General features: G+C 43.3%; 1 protein-coding gene across 1 annotated transcript in view; it reads right to left on the reverse strand.

Moving 5' to 3' along the window:
* Positions 1-19,127, reverse strand: part of LRPPRC (leucine rich pentatricopeptide repeat containing) — a 155,128-nt gene extending 136,001 nt beyond the window's left edge. The window contains exons 1-2 of the mRNA XM_067565070.1: positions 18,210-19,127; positions 356-561 (exon numbers count right to left, since the gene is read on the reverse strand). Coding sequence (XP_067421171.1) covers positions 356-561; positions 18,210-18,337 — 334 coding nt within the window. The 5' untranslated portion in view covers positions 18,338-19,127. The remainder of the gene's footprint in view (positions 1-355; positions 562-18,209) is intronic.
* Between the last annotated feature and the right edge of the window lie 3,303 nt (positions 19,128-22,430).

Consider the following 22,430-nt stretch of genomic DNA (forward strand, 5'->3'; position numbering starts at 1 on the left):
TGATATACATAAAATAGTACAGGTTCACAAAAGGCAACTCATTAAGAGATTATAAAAGCACACTGAATATCTGCCAGAACTACCACCAGCTTTTTCTGCAACACCCTTCTCTACCACAATAGTGAAAGAGTGAAGGTCTGTTGCTTTATCATGGTCACTGGTCTCTTAACATACAAGTTAATCAAGCTAAACTACCACAACTGCCTGTAAGCATTTCAGCGGAGGAGGGCAGGTAGGTTTAGTAACACCCAAAATACAAAAAAGCTAAATCAATCTGTTTCATTTATGTTCTTTTGGTTTGACAAAAACTTTAAAATGAAATGTTAACTTAGCATACAATGAAAAGCAGCTTTACCTGTTCTGCACATGTTGTGAAAGATATTTAGTAGAAAGGTTCTAGTAATGCGGCCAGTTCTTTTGACAGAGCCTTCCAGTTTATTTAAGGCCCAGTCCAAACTCTGTGCTTGGTTATTCCAAATAGCTGAAGCACGTTCTTCTTGAACTTCCCCCTTCTGCTTAGGTGCAACTGCAAAGAGCCTTGCTTGGTTGATCAGTTGTGTGCTAAACAAAAACAAATGCCAATTATGACAGTTACTGAGCAAAGGATCTACTGACACTTAAAAGCCACCTTCCACAAAATGTTAATTCCCCTCTACCAACATCCCCAAACCACAAAAAATCCCAAACCTTTTACAGAAAATGTTCAATGATGCCACCAATGTAGGTAATTCAGACTTTTCCCTCTGAAATGGTAAAGATCAACTAAGAAATGCATATAACTGTGTATGTTTCTCATATTGTCAAATGTTTGCTTACTGGGGATGTCCAAATAAACTGATTATAGCTCAACTTGACTTTGCCTAAAAATGGTTCTAATAGTACTTTTGTAGCAAGGAATACAATTTTCAAAAGTGCCTAGGTGACTTAGAATCTTATATCACATTATGGTACTTGGGGACATTTGAAAATTTTCCCATGAATAGCTGTAGACAACATTTCTGAAGAGCAGTAAATAAGGCAGCAAGCAACAATAACTTTTATAACCGTCTTAAAAGTACTAACAGAGAGGGTTGAACAACATAAAGATTCATAAGCCCAGAAGATATTTTTTCATCTTAAAAAATTACAATATTACATCAGAGATAAATGGATATAAAAGACTTGATACTATGCTCTGTTTTAAAAACATTTTAGCAACCATCTTAAAGATTTTTTTTTAAAATGTATTTCCATAGCCCTAAAGACTAAGGAAATGTAACAACTATAAAAAAATTCTTAATACAATCTCTTAACTGCTAGAAATGCTTGTTCTAGAATCAGAATGTTCACATGGAGTTCATCAGGAACAGCTATCGGGCTCTAGAGGCACTCCCTATCTTAACCCACACTAACTTTCCAGTGCAGATAAGCCCTCAATTATATTGGTGTGGTCAACCATCAATATACAGACAACAGTATGCACTGAACTGCACTGAGCAGGTCGTTATTGTGTGCATGGGTTTTTTGAAGTGTGTGCTAAAGTCATTCTACACAGATAGGCCCAAATTATCTTCCTCTAGATCTGCAGCACAAAGGGAAAAAATACATTCTGCATACTGAGGGCAGCGGGCTCAAAAGCATCCACAGATCTGACCCCTCCTTCGAAACCCTGCAAAAAGCACTCTTGGGTCCAGAGCGATAACTGGGCAGACCAGGGGCACCAGGAACTTTAGGTCAAAGAGGCTACACAGCCAGAGGTGCAATAACTTTTCTGATGTGTCCCTCCACAAAGGGGAGTCCTGATGGCAGCCTGAAAGTGACTTTTGAAGGACAGCTTGATTGTCAACAACGTTGCCAGGGAACCCTTCAAGAGCAGGGGGACAGTGCAGTTCCACCAAGTTTGTGGGCAAGCAAGCCCTGAGTCATTTTCCAAGCAAACTCCACCTAACGAAAGGGACAGTGGGAGAAATCTCTGTGAGGAACCTCTCCTGCAGGTTTTTTCACAGGCAGGGTGGTTTAGCATCATAAATTCGGGAAATGATGGGGGGGGGGGGGTGTGTGTGTGTGTGTGTGTCAGACTGTCAAGAAAATATTTACTTGCAAATCTACACACAAAAACAACTTTTAAATAAAGCTTTTAAATTAATTTTTTTGGGGGCGGGGGAGAGGAGCTCTTAAAATTGTCCTACCACCAGACTGCACAGTTTATATAGTTGATGAGGCCACAAAACAACTAGTGCTATAATCACTTCACACCATCTTAGTAAAAATGTCTACATATAGTCAGAAGAAATATCAGAAATCAATTCTTCTGAGCTAAAAGCAAAAAAGATCCTATCCATTTGTGACCATATACAGATTTCACTGGATTTAAAACTAAAGTCAATCAAGTTTAGGAGAAATAAGACTGCAAGATATTTTAGAGAGTTAGACAAGAGGAAGAACAATACAATAAAGCTTGTTTCATTATTTCAACGCCTAAAATGACAAATCATCCTAGAAGTAGTTTTCTGCCCATGCAGCTTATTTATCCATGACCTATTTGCTAGATAGCACCTAAAAAGCAGTTTCATTTTTATTCTTAACTGTAAGCTCTTTTTCTTAGCTACCTGTACACAAGGGCACAAACAACAAAGAAAAATGTCATGCACTAGTAGCTTACAATGTTACTTGAAAGCTTGAGACAGTACTTCAGGTCAGACTTGATATCATGAGTGACCATACTCTTCACAAGCAAGCAGCAACATACGAGTATACTATCATCCTAATGCATAAGGATTTATGCTTGCAACTTCCATTAGCATTAATGGGAGATGCACAAGTAAGTTTCTGTTCCTCAGTATAAGAGCATAAATCTTGGTCTCAAGTAAAATCCTGTCATTATTCTGTAAGGATACTGACCTAACAGTATATGTACTGAAAAGATAAGTACATTAACTCCTATGCCAGACAGCTCATCCAGGGCCACAAATCTTTTATATCCACATTTCATATCGACAGTTTATACATTGCCTTTGCAAACAACCATCTTGTCAAGGATCCTTGCATTTAGTAGAAGTTCATGGTTGACAAGAACGACAATATTGTTGCAACTCTCATCTATGGCCATGCATATGACTCTGAAGTTCGAACCCTGATGCAGAGTCGGCCGCACTGAGGACATGGGAAATCCACATCCATGATGTTTAACGATGCAGCTCTGTGACACCTTTCACGTGCAGCCTGGAGACGATTTCATCGATCCTGCTCAAGCCTGTTGCATGCTAATCTTGTCAGAGACAGCCAGTGAGTCCTGTTCTGAGCCATCTGCCAGTCTTATGACATGTCCAGTCGATTTAAGTTGTCCTCTCAATAGCATTTCCTCGATGGCAGCTGTGTTTGCTCTCTCGAGGACCTTAAAATTGGTTACACTGTCCCACCAGCAAATGCTCATTATTGAGTTGAGGGAGTGCACGTGAAATTGCTGAAGCCGTTTCATGTGCTATCTCTAAAGAGTCCATGTCTCAATCATACTGGAGAGATGTTAGGACCATGGCACAAAAGATCTCCAATTTTGTGGAGACACAAATGTTGTGTTGTTAAAGACGTCTGTTCGGAGATGGCCCAGGGCCTGGCTTGCTTTACTGATTCTGATGGCAATTTCCTTATCAAGGGAACGGTCACTAGGGAGGGCACTGCCCAAATACTTGAACTGATCCACATTTTTCAGCTGTGTACCTTGGATGGAGATGGCTGGCACTGGAGCATTGGAATAAGGTGCTGAACAAGACCTCTGTCTTCCTGAGACTGATGGTAAGGCCAAAGAGCTGGGATACTTCAGAAGAAGCTATCAACAATGACCTGAAAGTTGTTATGTCTATGGGCCATCTGGGTGCAGTCATCTGCAAAGAGCACCTTGACGCAAAGTCTCTCCAGCATCTTGGTCTTAGCGTTAAGTCTTTGAAGATCAAAGAGAGCCATTGAGTCAGTAGTGAAGGTATATCCCCTCATCCAAGTCCCTTATGGCATGGCTGAGAACACAGGCAAAGAATAAGTTGAACAGCATTGGAGCAAGTAGACAGCCTTGCTTTACACCATTTGAGATTTCAAATAAAGCAGAAGAGTCACCATTGGAGAGCACTCGCACTGTCATGGGGTCATGGAACAGACAGATGATTTGAATGAACTTCGTTGGGCAGCCCAGTTTATGTAGAATAACCCACAGACCCTCTCCGTTGTCCATATCAAAAGCTTAGTCAAGCTGATGAAAATTACATACAGGTCCATGTTCTGATCTAAACATTTTTCCTGGACCTGCCTCATGACAAAAAACATGTCCATAGTACTGTGACCTGATCTGAAACCACACTATGCTTCTAGTAGATTTTCCTCAGATATATTCACAGTGAATTTGTTCAGTAGAATGCGAGCTAGTATTTTCCCTGCTGTACAGATGAGAGAAATGCCTCTATAGTTCCTGCAGTCAGCTTTGCTGCCTTTGTTTTTAAATAGTGATACAATAATAGCATCTTTGAAGTCTTGTGGCATTTTTTCCTCCCAAATACTACTCAAGATGTCATGGGACACTTTGATAGTCTTTGGGCCTGCTGTTTTGTAGTTCTGCTGGAATTCCATTCTTTCCAGACATTCAGCTAGGGTTCAATTGTTAGATGGTTTTCATGACCTCTTCAACTGATGGAGGAAGGTTGAGATTCCCTTCGATGGATTTCACAAGTAGGTGATCAAGGACAGAATCGATTGACTGTGGATGGTCTAGTTAGTAAACTATTAAGGCATTCAGCTCATCTCTATAATTCCTTCCTTGTCTCTGATGAGGGTTGTGCCATCTTCTGACTTCAGAGGAGCTGTGCCAGATTTAGAGGATTCATAGACTGCTTTAAAAGAGTCAAAGAACATCTTTGCACTGTTCATATTTACGTAATGCTGAATTTCTGCAGCTGTCCTCCCCTACCACTCATCCTGCATTCTCCTCTGTTCAAACTGGGCCTTGCTCTGTAGGTACTTAAAACTAGCTGTCTTTGAGATGGAAGTGAAGTAATTCTGCCAATCAACAAATGCTTTCTGCAGAGTATGAGGATATATGGAAGGTAGTAGTACCTCTGTAGGATGAACACATGGTGCTCCTTAGGAAATAGTCCATCCTCTTTGGACCCCACCTACACCCTCTCTCTCATCTGTGGCTCCACGTAGCTGTTTGCATGCGACAGCAGCCACACCCCTATAGACCACTTCAGTGAGCAGGCTAAACCAGGTGAGAGTAGTTGATGGGTCTTCTACCCTCAGCAATACAGGGAGATTGAATGCTAGAGAAAGGCAGACTGGGCGGAGGAAATCCTTGCATTTAAAAAGCAGTTAACACTTTAAAACAGTTCTATAGCATCACCAATGAAGATTAAACTTGACACATCTGCAGTAGAGTTTTGCATACTACCAATTTTCAAATTTAGAACTCAGATCTGCCATAAAATAAAGTATAACATTTGTTAATAAGCTATTCCTGCTCAAAATTTAGCCTGATGATCTATTTTTAAATAGGGGGAAACTAAGACTTGGCACAAGTATGACCTACTATAAAGCAGAATACATTACTTCTGTAATCATGAAGAAAGCAATTAGTACATTTGGCTGACAGACACAGGCTTATAAACATTCAAAAAAATCCAAGTATTTATTGACAGCCATGTTCAGACACTAACTCAAAAAACTGCACAGCTTGAACATTTTAGTCAGCAAAGGATATGAACCCATTTACCTCAGACAAAGCATTCTTACACATCCAAAACTGTGTTGACTGTACAAATTTTTTAAAATTCTTGCATTTGATATAAATAGACGGAGGACCAGTTAGAGGAATTAGAGCATGTCATGTTATCTCAGGTAAAGAAATAAAATTAAAACTCACTAAGTTATGAGCAACTCACTACACAGGAAGATTTAGTTTGACTTTTTTTTTTTTTTTTTTAAGTTAATATTTAGTACAACGATTACAAATTCTTATCAAACTTTTCTTCACATCCATCTTATCTTCATTATAAATCTCAGTAACTTATATCAATAGGATACATCTGAATTTCACATTATCACATCGTAGGCATTAGTGGTTCAGTCAGAATTAGGATAAGGTTTTCCCTGCACTATAGAGCTGTACCCTGGCATGGAGGTTTGTATTTCACTGAAATAAGGCAGGATGCTACCTGCCGAGAGAGCAATTTTATATTCTTTATTATGGATCATGATGCTTTAAATTTCAGGCAGAATATCTGAAAGCTTCTACAAGTTCTGTTCGGTTTTCCCCAAACTGAAAAAGGACATCATTTTCCCTTTAAAAGAACAAAGTCTCTGATAAGACATAAAAATTAAAAATGCACATGAAGAATAGTAAGACAGTATAGTGCAGGCTATAAATTGATGTTTTAAATTAAGTTTCTCCAGTACTATCAAAACAGTCATACTGAATGCCTTCTCTGCATCTAATGCTAAAAGCCTACTTTTATTCTTTGGTTTAATGCAACATGAGGCCTTGTCTACACTAGCACTTATGTCAGCAAAACTGTCGTTCAGGGGTGTGAAAAAACACCCCCTGAGCAACATAAGTTTTGCCGGCATAAGTCTGTAGACAGCGCTATGTCGGTGGGAGATGCGCTTCTGCAGACATAGCAAGTGCCACTGGTTTTATTATGTAGAACATCATACCAGTTAGGCACTTATTTACAGTGTTTAAGACACGCTTTAAGGAAAAGATCACAGTGGGGCAGCTCCAGCTGTAACTGGTTTCATGCCTAGGTACAGAACGTAGACTGCATTAGTATCTTTCCATTGCCACAAGATCAGAGAAGTCATGTATGGATTATGTATTAGGAGTCTGCCCGGGGATCATGAGGCATTGCTAATACACTGACAGGCTCTGGTATGTATGAATGGGCTTGTTTCAGTGACACTGTTCCTTCCTTTGAGAGGTTTTATATAACCACTTGTCCAGTCCTAACATCCTTATCACATGGTCTCACAAGATTCCATTCTACCATCTCTCCTGTTCAGTACACATGTGAAGCTATTAGAGTAGAATGTTAAGTCTGTGGGATCATAGAGCCATTAGCACGCTTATAAGTCTATTAACGCTGGTTACCAGGAAGAGGAAACTAGAGATATTGACAGGGATGTGTGACTGCTCCATCTACTGGTGGAGTACATCTACCTCTTGCCAATGCGGCTTGCAATTTTGGACTCCGAGTTAGCCACACTGGCTCATTCTGCTTCCCACGCCCATCTCCCCGACAATCTGAAGTTGGCCACAAGGCTGTCTTATTTCATGATGATCCAGTTATCCACACCTGTCACTTGCAGGATGAAATTCCGCATACTTGCAATACTCATTCATTCAAAATAAGGTTGCTGGGAAGAGGTGAGGTTGTTTTAATTAAGTAAAACAACAGCTTTCTCCTAAGAATAACGGCAGAGAAGTAGTTTGCACCTGGACTACCATATTTTCATGACAGTTCTTCAAAACTGGGCTATTTCAAGTTGTACCTGGGATGGCCCTGGAGGGCTAGGCAGAAAGTTGGCTACTGCTCAATAAGGTAGGTCTTGCTCACCAAGTAGAGGAGTCAATAGGTAGAACATTCTATAACCTACACTGGCTTCCACCTATGTTTATAATTCTGCATGCAATTTAAAATGTTGATTCTAAATTCTGTACAGATTGGAATTCTGCTTACATTAAGGACTGCCCCTCTTCCCTCATTTATTATTGTGATAGCTTTGAGAAGATAAGGAACATTTTCTGAGAGCCCCTAGAGATTCATAGGCAACAACTGGGAGTACAGCATGGTCATTAGAAAACCTAGTGTACTCTTTGCATCCTTGAACAGCTTAACAAAGGTCCAGTTGGCCTTTGCGTCAAGATGGTTATTTCAATCTCTTCTTGTCTTTATTTGGTACCCAGATACTATAGGAGGGTTCAGCAATAATTTTTGCAGAGGGGTCACTCCACGAATTCTGGTAAGTCTCGCGGGCCTGGGCCACGTCTGGCTGCCAGTCATGTGACTGGAAGCGGGAAGTTCAGGAAGCGACCTGCCGAGAAACGACACTGCCCGACTCTCCAGTTACCTTGGCAACTGGAGTGTCGGACAGCTTAGTGATTCTCAGCCAGTCACTTCCTGAACTTCCCGCTTCTGGTCATGTGACCAGAAGCCAGAAGTTCGGGTACCAACTGGCCAAAAGCTGCCTGACTATCCAGCATAGCGCTCCACCATGGTGGGCCAAACAGAAAAGTTACACCGGCTGCATTTTGCCCACCCCTGTATTATAGTAATGAGAATCTTAGAAATGCATGAATTAAGGGGTTTTTATGTCAGCATGTGAATTTTAAATTGATGTCATAGACTCAGATGTTACAGCAAGTTATTCTTTTAAAAATTCAGTAAACATGAGATAGAAATCTCCTATTCCATGCTGTGTGTTTGCTAGACCTATGTCCTATCTTTAGCTAACCCAAGCAACACAGTTGTATCAATATTCTTTGGAATCTATTCCATAACATACTAGATCTCACTATGAGGTTCCCGTGACTTTGAATTATAGTCTTGGGACTCAAACAAGTTTAAAAGTGCTTGTCACCAATATGGGGTGACACCATTTCCTTAGCAAAAGAGGCCATTTCCAAAAGTTAATGTTTGTACAATACACAACCCAAGCTTCAGCTATGCTTGAGTTAAAAAATTAAACCAGAGGATTACATGCCAGAGATGTAAAAACATTTATGAACCTAAAAGATTTTACACTTTTGCTTGTACACATCCCATATTATGGGAATGCTGAATGCTTCTACAACAGTGACAATAAGGTAATAAAGATTTCAGGAGAAATTCAGGCATTTGTTTCAGGACATGAGCCACCAATCAGTGGCAACTAATGATCCATTAAGCTAAATAGAGTATTCCACATTCCAAGTGACTGAATTTAACCAATCAGGAAGTAAACACAACAAAAGGAATAATACATTCCTAAATAGTTTGTTCATTTATATTTTCCAATTTAAGTTTCATTTTTAATTTCAGATACTTAGTAGTTTTTCAAAAAAAATTAAATCTTAGTAATACAACTACTCACTACGGCATATATATGAAATCTTTGCTGAGAGGTGGGGGTCATGCCATCACTTATCTAGACTAAAGCAGTTTTATCATACTTTGCTTCCCATTAGTTCTCTTCCTGTACTGTAGTCTCAGGAAAATACTATCTGCATTTTGTAGTTCAAAGAAGTTACAAATAGGGTTTTGAATACAGCTATCCATCCCACATGCACACTTTCATCCAATAAAGCTACTCTACTGCTCTGTTATTTCTTTAATTCAGAAGTGCATACAAGGTTGTAATGCAATTCAATGGCAGCAGAATCATGATGTCCAATGTTTTTATGTAGGGGATCAATTTTTTCATTGTAGCACTTAAAAACAAGTTAGCAGAACATGAGAGCAAAAGTGACAGCAAGCACACTAGTCCAGGTTCTGAGAGTATTTCTGTGTTAATCTAATCTTTTTAAGTTGTGAACAGAACTTATTTAACTCTCATCCCTCTTATTAAAAAGAGTTCCAGGCTTCGTATCTGGCCAAAAATGTTTTTCTCCCCCACTGTACAAAAGGAAAGTTTAAGCAAAAGCAATTCAAAACACTCAGAAAAGGCTGTCCTGCGAAACAAAAAAAAGTACTTCCATTTTATGAAAAAATGGAGTGCCCCTGCTTTGGAACAGCTTTATATATATATAACAGAAACAATGGAAGAGTATGAGAAAGAATGTTGAAGTAGAAGTAGCCATCACTGAGATGTGCTATCTGAGGGAACAGAACAGGGCAATTATCAAGTGATCCAACCCATGTTGTCCCATCCCAACTTCTGGCAATTAGAGGTTTAGGGACACCCAGACCATAGAGTTGTGTCCCTGACCATCTTGGCTAATAGCCATCGATGGACCTATCCTCCCTGAACCTATCAATTTTTTTCTGAATCTAGTTACACTTTTGGTCTTCACAACATCCCCTGGCAATGAGTTCCACAGGCTGCCTGGGCTCAGTGTAAATAAGAACTTATTTGTGTGTGTTAAAAACCTGTTGCCTATAATTTCACTGGTGACCCCCTGTATCTTGTATCATGTGAATGGATAAATAACACTTCCTTATTCTCTTTCTCCACACTAGTCATGATTTTATAGATCTCTATCTCCGCCCTCAGTTGTGTCTGTTCAGCAAGCTGAACAGTCCCAGCCTTTTTAATCTCTCCTCATATGGAAGGTGTTCCATGCCCCTATTTATTTCTTGTTGCTCTTCTCTGTACCTTTTCCAATTCTAACATATCTTTTTTTGAGATAGGGAGACCAGAAGTGCACATGGTATTCAAGGTGTGGGTATACCACAGATTTATACAGTGGCATTATGATATTTTCTGTTTTATAATCTATCCCTTTCCTAACGGTTCTTATCAGTCAATTAGCTTTTTTGACTGCCACTGGACAAAGAGCAGATGTTTTCAAAGAACTATCCATGATGACGTCAAAATCTATTTTTGAGTGGTAACAGCTAATTTAGACCCCATCATTTTGTTTGGAATACATAATCCCAACTATACAACGTGCATCACCTTGCATTTATCAACACTGAATTTCATCTGCTATTTTGTTGACCAGCCACCCAGTTTTGTAGGATCCCTTTGTAACTCTTGGCTGTCAGCTTTGGACTTAACTACCCTGAGTAATTTAGTACCATCTGCAAGCTTTGCCACCTGTTTACCCCTTTCCAGATCATTTATGAATATGTTGAACAGCACTGGTCCCAATACAGATCTTTGGGGGACCCCTCTCTCCTCTGTGAAAACTGACCAATCATTCCTACCCTTTTCCCCCATCTTTTAACCAGTTACTGATCCATGAGAGGACTTTTCCTCTTACCCAGGACTGCTTACTCTGCTTAAAAGCCTTTGGTGAGGGACCTTGTCAAAGACTTTCTGAAACTCCAAATACAGTATATCTACTGGATCACCCTGGTCTGCATGGTCAGTAGATTGAGAGGCATAATTTCCCTTTACAAAAGCTGTGTTGACTCTTCCCCATCTTACTGTGCACGTCTGTATGTCTGATAATTCTGTTCTTTACTATAGTTTCAACCACTTCGCCCGGTACTGAAGTTAGGTTTACTGGCCTGTAATTGCCAAGATCACCTCTGGAGCCTTTTTTTTTAAATTGGCATTACATTAGCTATCCTCCAGTCATCTTGTACAGAGATGGATTTAAACGATAGGTTACATACCACAGTTACTAGTTCTGCAATTTCATATTTAAATTCCCTCAGAACTCTTGGGTGAGTACTACCTGGCACTGGTGATTTACTACCCTTTACTTTATCAATTTGTTCCAAAAGCTCTATTGACACCTGTGACGGAGGCCCCCCAGGAATCATGCTCGGGTCCCCTCTTGACACAGCCAGTCAGGATTCTGGTGCTGTGGAGTCTGCCCCCCCGGGTCTCCACACACCAGTGCAGCCAACTCCTAAATCTGGCCTTGGAGGGTTCAGCACCCCTGCTCCGCCTGGGAACTCCCTGTGGAACCCCCGGCCTTGGTTGGGTCCTGGGGAGTTCCTCCACACCCAGAGGGCCAGGCACCCCGCCTGGCAGTCAGAAGTGATTCACAGCCAGCCTGACAGTGAGAAGGGTTTATTAGTTCTCAGGATCATAGCACTGAAGAACTTTGCTAGCAGCTTAATTAGGTCATAGCAGTGTCCAACTGTGGAAACTCAGAGCCATGCTTCAAGGTCCTACTTCCCTGAACCCCTCACCGGGCACTGCCCTTCCTATCTGCCTCCCAGACAGATCTCCCCCTGCCCCTCCCTATTCCATTGGCTCCTTCCTAGCTGAATGTTACAACCTGTTATATCTGGTTTATCCCAGAAGGGCGGGGAGGGGGGGGAGGAGGAGGGGTGTCTGCGTACATGAGGCTGGGGGGGCCCCTATCCATCCTCTAGTGGTCTCTGCAATGCTCACACACCATGTCCCATCACCGAAATACAGTACATATGAAGAGAATATATGGATCACACACCAGGTTCCACCACCGAAATACAGGAGTACATATAAAGAGACTACATGCGTAACATATGAGAAAACTGAGGTGCACACTCCGCACTTGGAAAAGCAGCCCCACTCTGTCACAACACCTCAATCTGGGGCAGTTTCTCAGATCTATTACCTAAAATGAATGGCTCAGGTGTGCAATCTCCTACAGACCTCTGCACTGAAAATATAAAGAATTCATTCAGCTGCTCCTTAACAGCCTTATCTTCCTTGAGTGGTCCGTTAGCACCACAAGCACTACATTGACATAGCTGCAGCACTGCAGCTACGCTGCTATAGTGTAGACACTTGCAATAGCAAAGTAAGGGCGACACCACTATCAGTACCAGTTTTGTGAATCTGGCCCTTTAAAAATGCACAGAAACAAAGTGTTTCTGGTTGAACAAAACATTTAATTCAACCCAAAACTGACTTTTTTGATTTACCAACAATTTGGAAAATTCTCTCACTTAGTCTGAACCAAACTAATTTTTTTTTCTTTCAGAAATGCTACCAAAGAAACAAACAAACAAAAAAAAGTTACTTGTCCAGCTCTAGTGGCAGGTGGAAAACTACAGTTTTCACCCCAATGGCCGTAAGCTATTCTTGCAACAGCCACTGCCAATTTCACAATTTCCCCATGACCTTACGTGCATGCAAAGCTGCTCTCAGGAAGGCAGTGGGAGAGAGGAGGGATTCACCTATAAAAGAGTTAAAGACTCCACTGTCAAAAGTTCGAACCTCACAATACAGGACTTTATACTATAATTACTGAATATATCAAACAAAAGCAGCAGCAGTTGAGCAAATAAAATACAGTTTAGATAGTAAAATAGAGTTACGTGGCTTTTCAATTCAGGGACTGAAAGCCTTAAAAGATTCTATGTTGGTGGTAGAACAGGAGGAAAAGGAGACAAGATCAACAATAGATTTAAATCCCCCTTGCATAGGATTTTGTTAAAATGTCCACTGTCCCTAACAAATTGCAATGTAAATGTGGCAGCCAACTTAGCACAAGAACTTTATTATTTGCATTACAATACTGTCTAAAGGCCTCAACCAAGGTCAGGGCCCTATTGCACCAGGCACTGTGCAAACACATCGTAAGAGACAGTCCATGGCAAGAAAAGTTTTCAATCTGAACAGGTGAGGCTAAGAGGGAATACAGAAGCAAGAGAAGTGAAATGACTTGCCTAAGGTCGCTCAGCAGGTCAAGGGCAGACCTGGGAATAGAACCAGTCCCAAACCAGTCCCCTGTCAACTGTTCCATATAGACCTCTGTGACACTGGGTGGATTAGGGGGACCATTTATGATATTATTTAACATCAATATGTCAAAATTACAATAATTCATATGAGATATACCATGTCAGGTACCGTGAGAAAGGTTATAATTTGTTAAGTATGATGATATTGTTTATGTTCATGTGTTATATGTGTATTGGAAGTTATGGATATGTTTGATGTATTCATATTTCAGCTTGTGTTGTGTTTCTGGGCGACACCCCAGACAGGATGGCTGCAGAACTAGCCTGCTTAATGGCCCATTAAGGAAACTCACAGATACAATGGGCCCAGGTGGGGAAGCCAGAGATACACTTGATGAGTCACCAGGACTTGTGACCCTGGACTCCACCTTATTCCTGTAAATTTCCACAAGCAGCATGGCAAAGGCCAAGGGACATAAAAGGCAGCTGCACCACATCCATTTTGTCTTCAGTCATCAGTCTTCACCTACCTGTGGATCAACTCATCTGTAACTGAAGCTGTGAATCAAAGGACTAAGACCCATCTAGGTACTGGATGTACACCAGAAGGACTAAGCCTGCAAACCCCACAATTCTATTGAAAACCTGATATATATGGACTTTCAAATCATTTATATGTATCTGATTTCTTTAATCATTTACAATTTTTATTTTAGTTTGTTTCTTTCCTTTTATAATAAACCTTTAGTTTTAGTTACTAAAGGATTGACTGGCAGCGTGGTATTTTGGGTAAGATCCAAACTTATATTGATCTAATAATGTGGCTGACCCTTTGGGGTCAGGAGAACCTTTCTGGTAAAGAACAAAGTTTTAAATAGTTTGTCCCTTTACTGGACCTAGTGGCTGATTGAGAGCCAGAGGCTGAAATGCAGTGAAGGGGGCTATGTATATTTTTGTTTTAGCTTCTTGGTAACCAGTGTTGGGACTCAGAAACATTGTTTGTGTCTGGCTGGGAAGTCTGACTTCAGTGTGAACCACCAATGCTAGGAGAATCTGCTCTCCTTTTGCAGCTTGCCCTGACTTTGGCATTTTCAGGTGGCTATCCTAGGCAATGAGGAGTCACACCCTCACTAGAAAAAAGTTCCCAGTGAAAACATTTCTGCTATTTTGCTATTAAGTCTCAGGATGAACACAATTTAGAATACAATGTCAAATGGAAGAACTCAGTAGGTCCCCCAGTAGTACAAAGGACTAGCTAAAAACTTTTCTTAGATCACATTAAAGTGTTGAGCCACATTCCCTCTCGTAATCAGGTTACACAATTTATCAGATCTCTCTCTACAAAGACTGACTAGGCCCTGAGGGCTTCTGCCCCTGTGAAGATGTGCTAAAGTAGCCATGAACATACTAATCATAACCCAAGGAAAGTTATTCACTGCTACTTATGCATAAATGACTGGTGCACTACATAGCACTTTCCCCTCTTCTGAAGGTGATATTAGCCACTGAGCAGAGGCAGTATTACCAGACTAGATCAGTTAATATTACATGATCACAGCAATTTCTATACTTTTAATATCTCAAGCATAAATTAATAAAGCTTCAAACTTGTCCTTTATCTAGTCAAAGGGTAAGCCAAAGTTCTCTCCAACATTTTAGCAATAAAGTAGATATAGATCTCTACATGATCCAGCACAGCAAAGACACAGGATCAGGTCTCAAAATCAGTGGCAGGGAATAGAGGACTATATTAAAAAAAAGCTGCCCTTTTACAAAATTTGCTTTAATCTCAAGCAATACAAGGAATTAATTTGGTATCCCACAATCCTGTTCCAATATAATTTACAGATCAGTAAGATATCCTTCGCCTGCAGTTGGGACCAGATAGATATGAAATAGACAGCCTTGATATTTTTGGTAGGCCTGCAAAACAGATTTTCACCAACCATATAGCCTCCAGTTCCTCCAGGCAGCCATCACACCATTCGGTAAGGCCTTTAAGAAGGGTTAGCAAGATTGTTCTTCGAACCATCCCCAAAGCTGACTTCACGTAGTTGGATGAGAGACATGGCAGTTGCACAACACTATCAGTAGCATCAACCCTTCCCCGCCGCCCATTGGTCTGGATACTCAGTGGGTTTCACAAAGACCACCCCAAGCAGTTGTAAGAAATATAGTGACCAATCCATGCCCTTTAGGAAAAAAAGAAGGAAGCTTCAATCCTAGTGAAGAGTTTACAATTTCAAAGCTTTGTTCATGAAAGAACTAGAAATTTTTTAGCTTTCACCGCTGTGTTTCCAGCTCCAACTAAAAAACTGGTTCTGATAGGACAAGACTGATCCGGTGTCTAAAACAGAATCAGAGAAGGAAACGTGTGAATGGATCCCTCTCCCCCACTTCACAGGTGGCACAGTACTCGTTGCCACTGATAACGTATACAAAGAACACTTTTTCTTCTTATTTTTCTTATGAACCCCCACAGCTAAGAAAGTTTTATAGTGACTGATACCACTAAACACCTTTAGATAAAGCTGTCTTGACCTGTGCAAATCTGCTCCCCTTCTTGACTAAAATAATTGAGGACAAAAATTTAGGGACAGCTACTCTTCCCACACAATACAGAAGACTACAGTTCCCCTCATCTTTTAATAGAGATTCTTTGCACAGATCAAGCTGACCACAACATAGTAGGATCAAAGTTTTTATGGACCATTTATATCAACACTGGATTCTGCTGATGTCCAAGGGCTGTACCTTCATAGCAGATACTGTAGTTTTTTAGCTGCCTATGAAAAAACTTAGATGTCTGAAAGTTGCAAAGTTAGTTTTGTGACTTTTTGATGCCAGTTCAACATGCTGCACGGGTCTCACAGACACACGAGAATATGAATGTGCCTTACTGAACAACCACATGAGAATGTTACCTTATGTTGAGTCTCTTACCTTCCCTATTTGGTATTAATTTATGAACATCATTTGTAATGTCACTAACTGAAAACTCTTAAGAAATGCAGCTGTGAGCCACATCCACAGAGGGACTAAGCTGTTGTCATGCATCTCCTTTAGGCACCTTGCCACCCAGTGGAGTCCACAGTCCTGTGATGGGCATGTTGGCCCCCTATACAATGCATGAGAAGAGTTAGGTGCCAAAGAATAAGTCCACAAAACCCAGCATGCTAAGTGGAGAAATGCCTAAATTAGGCAATAGGAAATGCTGAGAAAAGGGGTGTGGCTATGTCCCATCCCTCAAGGAGTTAGGCACCTAATTCTGCTGGGGAATCCCAACCATGAACCCACTCCTGGATGTAAGCACCTTGGCCATTTGTTGCAAGAAAAGCCAGAGGAGAGAAAGTGACAGCACCTTTATAGCCTTTAACCCAGTGATTAGGGCACTCACCCAGGATTCCCCTTGCTTTCTTATGTGGAGATTTGAATACGTGTTTCCCACCTCTCAGCTGAGTGCCCTAACCACTGGGACATGGTGTCACATTCACTCTCTCTAGCCGAATGCATATTTAATTAGCAATACAAAGTGGAGCAGCTTCAACAATAGAAACTGAGTGACCCACATAAGAATACACTGAAGCCCAGAGATTGGGGCACTCACCTGAGAGATAAGACACTGCGCCCCTTCCCCCCCAGTTCAAATCCCTTCTCCATATCAATAAAAGAGGGGGGAACTGAATTCAGGTCTCCAACAGCCCAGGTGAGGGCCCTCACCACAAGGCTAAAAAGTGGTAAGAGGGCCGCTGCCACCTCCTTCCCAGCCATTTTGTGTGGGTTTAGGCATTCTCAGAGCACCTCCCAGATCAAATCCTGTAGGCAAGATAGACAAGGATTGGAAACACCTCACTGAGGATTCCACTGGAGCTTAGGTGTGAGACAGGTTCCCACGCATCTAGACTGAGATGGTTGCACGCATGCTCACTAGCGCAAACTTAGGCTCCTTGAGCATTTTAACAGTGGAAATGTAGGAACTTTAGGCACCTCCAAGGCTAGGTGGCAGCTGAGCTGGAGTTCTGAGCGTATGTAGTACTTAAATGTTGACTTCAGCACCTTCATCCTTCTGTGGATCCAGTCCCGTGTCTCCACTTGTTTCTGCATGGTGGCTAGCATATTTTAGTGTGTTCAAAATAATAATGGAAGTTGAACTGGGATACATAACCATCCCACTAAGTGGTAGAAGCTGGAACCAGGGGATTAGAATATTATCTGAAGGATCAGAACAGGGACAGCATGGTCTTGTGGTGAAAACTGAAGGAGGGAAAGACAACTTAGGTTCTATTCCTAGACCTGACCTGCTGCATGACCTTGGGCAAATCATTTCACCTCTCCCTGCCACCCTTCCCCTTGTCTGACTATACATCAATTCCCAGAACAACAGGTCGCATCTCATGGTGACCTCTAGACAGTAGTGTAATAGGAAGGAGAGAGCCATGTCAGCAGCAGCAGCAGACCTAGTTTACAGTCCACCTGCCACAAACCCAGGCTGCCCTGCAGAGGTCCCGGCCCGGACCCTAAGCTTCCCTCTGCTGAAAAGGTCACCGTGCAGGTGCAACACGTGACGTGTTCCTCCGCCCGCCCTTGCAACCACAAAGGGGCTTGTGCGGGTCGGGGATTGAACCCCAGGCGGCAGCGGCACCCAGAGAGCCGAGGGAAGGCGCAAGGAGCGGGCAGGAGGGAAGCAAGGTCTAGAGGACGCTGCCCGAGGGAAGGGGCCAGGTGCCGCTGGCCCCGAGCTAGAAGGAAGCGGGGTCGCGGTGCGGAGGCCCAGGGATGGGGAGAGGAGAAGGCAGAGTTCCAGCTTTGACCTTCCCCTGCTCCGGGGCCCACAGGGGCGCCCGTGTCCGTCCGTCCTTCCTCCCAGCCCGACCGTGGACACCTCCCCCCGCCCCGGGCCGGGCCACGCCGACCCCAAGCACTCACCTGCCAGGGGCTCCCGCCAGCCCCACAGCGCGCGGCGAGGGGGGGTGGCCGATGGCGCCCCGCGGCAGACAGAGGAAGCGGGAACTGAGAGGCCAGAGCCGGCGGGCCGAGTTCAAGAGCGCAGCCATTATCCTCACGTGCGGCGAGCCGGGCACGCGGGGCACAGCAGGAGGAGCACGTGACCGTTCGAGTTCAGACTCAACCACTGCACAGCGGGGAGAGGGGGGCTTGCTTCGGGCCAACGCTAACCGCAGGGGGGTGGCAGTGTTAGGCGCCCTATAACTCCCCCTACGGGCGTCAGTTCAGTTGTTCTTCCCTGTCTGTTGGCCGACCAGCCGACTTTCCCCCCCTTCACAATAGTACCCAGCACGGTCGGCGCGCGCCCTTAACCCACGTTTGGAACAGGCTGTGAGGCGCGGCGCGGCGGGCCGGCCAGAAACATGCCCGAAGTTTTCCGAAGTAAGGCTCCCCCCTCCCACCACTCCCCAGCGCTGAAAGGCGGGCAGGAATGTGGGGAGGCGGAGAAGGGCAACGTAGAGAAGGGAAATGAGCTGCGCTGGACGGACGCTCCTTCGGGCGCCGCAGTTTATTTCGGGACGGTTGATGGTCGGCCCGTAGATGGACCCCCCCTGGCCCGAGCGAGCGACCTGTCCCCGCCCCGGCCAGAGGTCGGAAGGAAGTCACGTCACGTCACTGCCACACGATTGCCTCTCCCCTCCCGCTTGGCCGGCGGCATGTCCATCTGCAGGGACATCGGCCGGGCCTGGGCGGAACGGCTGAGGGGCGGGGCCGGCCGGGGCGCGTGCACAGCGTTCTCACGCGGGGAGGGGCAGCGCGCGCGGGCGGGCCTCTGTCCCGTCAGCCGTTGACGCCCGCGCAGTGAGAAACCCCTCCTCCCTCCCCTCCCCCCGCCCGTTGACAGGGGAAACGGTATCAACGGGCACAGCCCAGGGAGTGCTGCTGCTGCTGATGCTGCTCCTTGGCTGAAGCCAGCCCGTTGGGCTGCGTGTGAAATGCCGCCGGAGCGCGCTGTTCCCGCTGAGCTGAAAGCAAGGTGCAGGCCTGTCCGCCTCAGGGAGACAGGGTGGGGAGGAGGTCATCTCTTGTACTGGGCCACAGATACAGCAAGCCCTGCCGTGAGACTAGCTCTCCCGCTTATGCAGAGCTCTTCTTCACAGCTGGGAAACGAAGGCCCTGCCTCCACTTTTGTCCCCCACGTTTTTGTGGCTGGGGGGTGTGAAAAAACACACCCCTGAGCAAATACAATTTGCCAGCGTAAGTGCTTCTGAGCACAGCACTATGTCTGCGGGAAACGCTGTCCTGCCAACATAGCTACCGCTGCTCATTGAGTCGGTTTTATTATGTCGGCCGGAGAGCTCTCTCCCGTTGGCATGATGTGGCTAGATGAGTGCTTGTGCTGGCAAAATTTACATCGCTCAGGGGTGTATTTTTTTTTCTACATCCTTGAGCGACAGACGTTTTGCTGTCTTAAGGGCTAGTGTACACAAAGCCAAAGTAATGCAATTATTGCAGTCATGAGCTAGAATAGTCAAGGTAACTTTTAAAAGGTAAAAATGTGCTCCTCCTCTTTTGCACCTACCCCCCCAAAGAGTTATCTGCCCTGGCTGTGGCAATGGATCTATGTTTAGAGGGCTCTGTCTGTGTTACAAAATGCATCAACTTGGAAAATAGTTGTTAGAGTCCACTGTGGCCAAACCATGTTCTATAACACAGTGTGGGTTAACAATGGCATAGGTAGTTTTTTTTGGTTTTTAAAGTTTTTCATTTAGGGCCTGGTTCTGAACTTAGTTAAATCAAGAGTAACTTCAAAGACAATAGAAAAGTTTTATATCTGCAAGATTGGGGTGAGATCAGAATCTGGCTCTGTAAAGGGTTGTATTTATTCATTCTTTTTGATAGCACCTGAAGTGTACTAGGTGATTTACAAACACAAAGAAAACACAGTCCCTGCTCCCAAGAACTTACACTTACCTGTTTATAATACAAATTGGTCAGTCTAAACTACATTAAATGCTGTTCTGGCCAAACCAAGTTAACAGATGTTGTTAAACTCAGGCCTGATCTACACTTAAAACTTAGGTCAGCAATAGCTATGATGCTAACGGATTGTGCTGCTATACTCCCTGTAGCGTAAACATGGCCTCAGTTGTTTAGGATGTGCAGATAAGCCATAGCACATGAAGATGATTAGTGTTCCACTCTATAACGTGGTACCAATAGGCACCCTCTGGGATTCCAGGATGCAGTAGCAAAACCTGAGAGCACCTGGGATGACCCAAAGCACCCCCCAAAAAACTAGAACAGTTAAAAAGATTCCACTTTCCATATTATGGTTAAATGTGCATGATAGAACTAGTTGCTGGGATTTAATTACGAACCACCAAACTAGACAAGAAAGTACATGTCTAAATTTAAATGACTATTTTCGTAGAAATACATATAATTATTTTCACTATATGTTGAGTATTATAATCACTTAAGAGGGCAGATTGAATTTATCAAATCAATTACAATCCTGTCTATTTTGATTAACAATCAGCCATTACCTGTTATGCTGTAGAATAATAAGTCTTATAAAGTCCACCAGTTAAGAGAGTGAGGGCCTGATTTGCAGAAATATTGAGCACTTGCATTCTCCATTGATTTGAAATGGAGTTGTGTATACTCAGCATTTCTGAAAGTCAAGCTTAAAGGACACACAAGTGATGACAATTATCTTAATATTACGTATGTTCATTAGTTAGGCCCTGATTCTGCGACCTCACATGCTTAAGTATTTTAGGATGAGATCCATGAAGGGACTTAGGCAGTGGAGTTGGAACAATTTTTATAGTGAGGGTGCTGAAAACCATTGAACAAAACTAAACTCTGTATGATAGAAACTGCTTCAAGCCAGGAGGTGCTGCTGCACCCCCCGCAGCCCTAGTTCCAGCCCTCTGGGCTTAGGTGTTGTAATGCTGAGTGTTGCGGTGCCTAACTTTTAGGTACCTGGAAAGTCACAGGAACACCACTGCAATCCACCGTGTCAAGCTAGGTTCCCTATACAATGAACAGGGAGAGAGGCAGCTAAGAATGGAGTCCACAAAAGCTATGATAGCCAATGGGAGCTGCTGACAAGAGGGATGTGGCCTAAGTCCTGCCCCTCACTGAGATAAGTGCCTATCTCTTCTTAGCAATTCATAAATGGGAACCAGCCAGCTGGAATGTGGTGGTTTGGGTGCCTAAGGGAATGAGCTAGGTGGTTGCCTTGTTTCACCCAAAATGGCAGAAGGAGGAGCACCACTATCTCCCACCTTATAACTTTTAGCCTATTCGTTAAATCATGCATCTGGGAGACCCAGGTTAATTCCTGTTGTCTGCCAGAGCAGGAGAACGGATTTGAACAAGAGCTTCCCACCATTTAAGAGCATGCATTTAAGAGCTATGGGATATTCTGATGTAGGGTTTCCTCAGTCTCTCTTATTGAAGCTGTTCCACTGTGGCTAAATAATGAAGTAGTGATTAGAACAGGGGGCCTAGGCCCCAGCCCGTCTCCCATGCCCCACGTGGATGTCCTAACTAGTGGACAACAGAGTCATTGATCTTTAATAGCATTAGATGGATGAGAGTGAATGGGTTGTAAAAGGAGGTGAAAGGCTTTCAAATTTCAGTAAGTGTGGGGTTGGCAGGGTAAAGGTATGTGTGTTACTCAGTCATACTGGGGAACTGCTGAAAGAGGGCAGTTAAGTTTTCCTAGGCGACCTTAACTCAACATCCTCGTTTTCAGAACTTTGAGTTTTGCTCAACTCAGCATTCTGGAAAGGGGATGACCTATGACTAAGCAACCGTAGCACTGTGTTAATGTAGTTTTTTTGCCATTGAATTTCTTAGGTGTTTTAACAGGAAAAGATATGTTGCTAGTAGTCATTCATGCAGTTCTACTTATCATGTCCTACACTTAACATATCAAGCCATATCAGACTGTAGTCAGCAAGCTCTGTCTCATGATATACTCTTGCTGTCTCTCAAATTTCTGCAACCTGATGATCTAGAAATTGCCTAAAAGCCATGTGTTGGCAACCCTGGCAGTGCATATATTTCTTTTCCCTCAGCAGTCAAGATATTGGCACTATCATTTCCAAATCTTTGTGCTACCTGTCTTTTGAAACACCACATTAATCTGCCCCAAGATCGGGAACTAGCCACTTGCCAGGCCCTCCA

The sequence above is a fragment of the Emydura macquarii genome, unplaced genomic scaffold (genome assembly GCF_026122565.2).
Source record: "Emydura macquarii macquarii isolate MOO-44397 ecotype Brisbane River unplaced genomic scaffold, CSIRO-AGI_Emac_v2 contig_2676, whole genome shotgun sequence".
Taxonomy (NCBI): domain Eukaryota; kingdom Metazoa; phylum Chordata; order Testudines; family Chelidae; genus Emydura; species Emydura macquarii.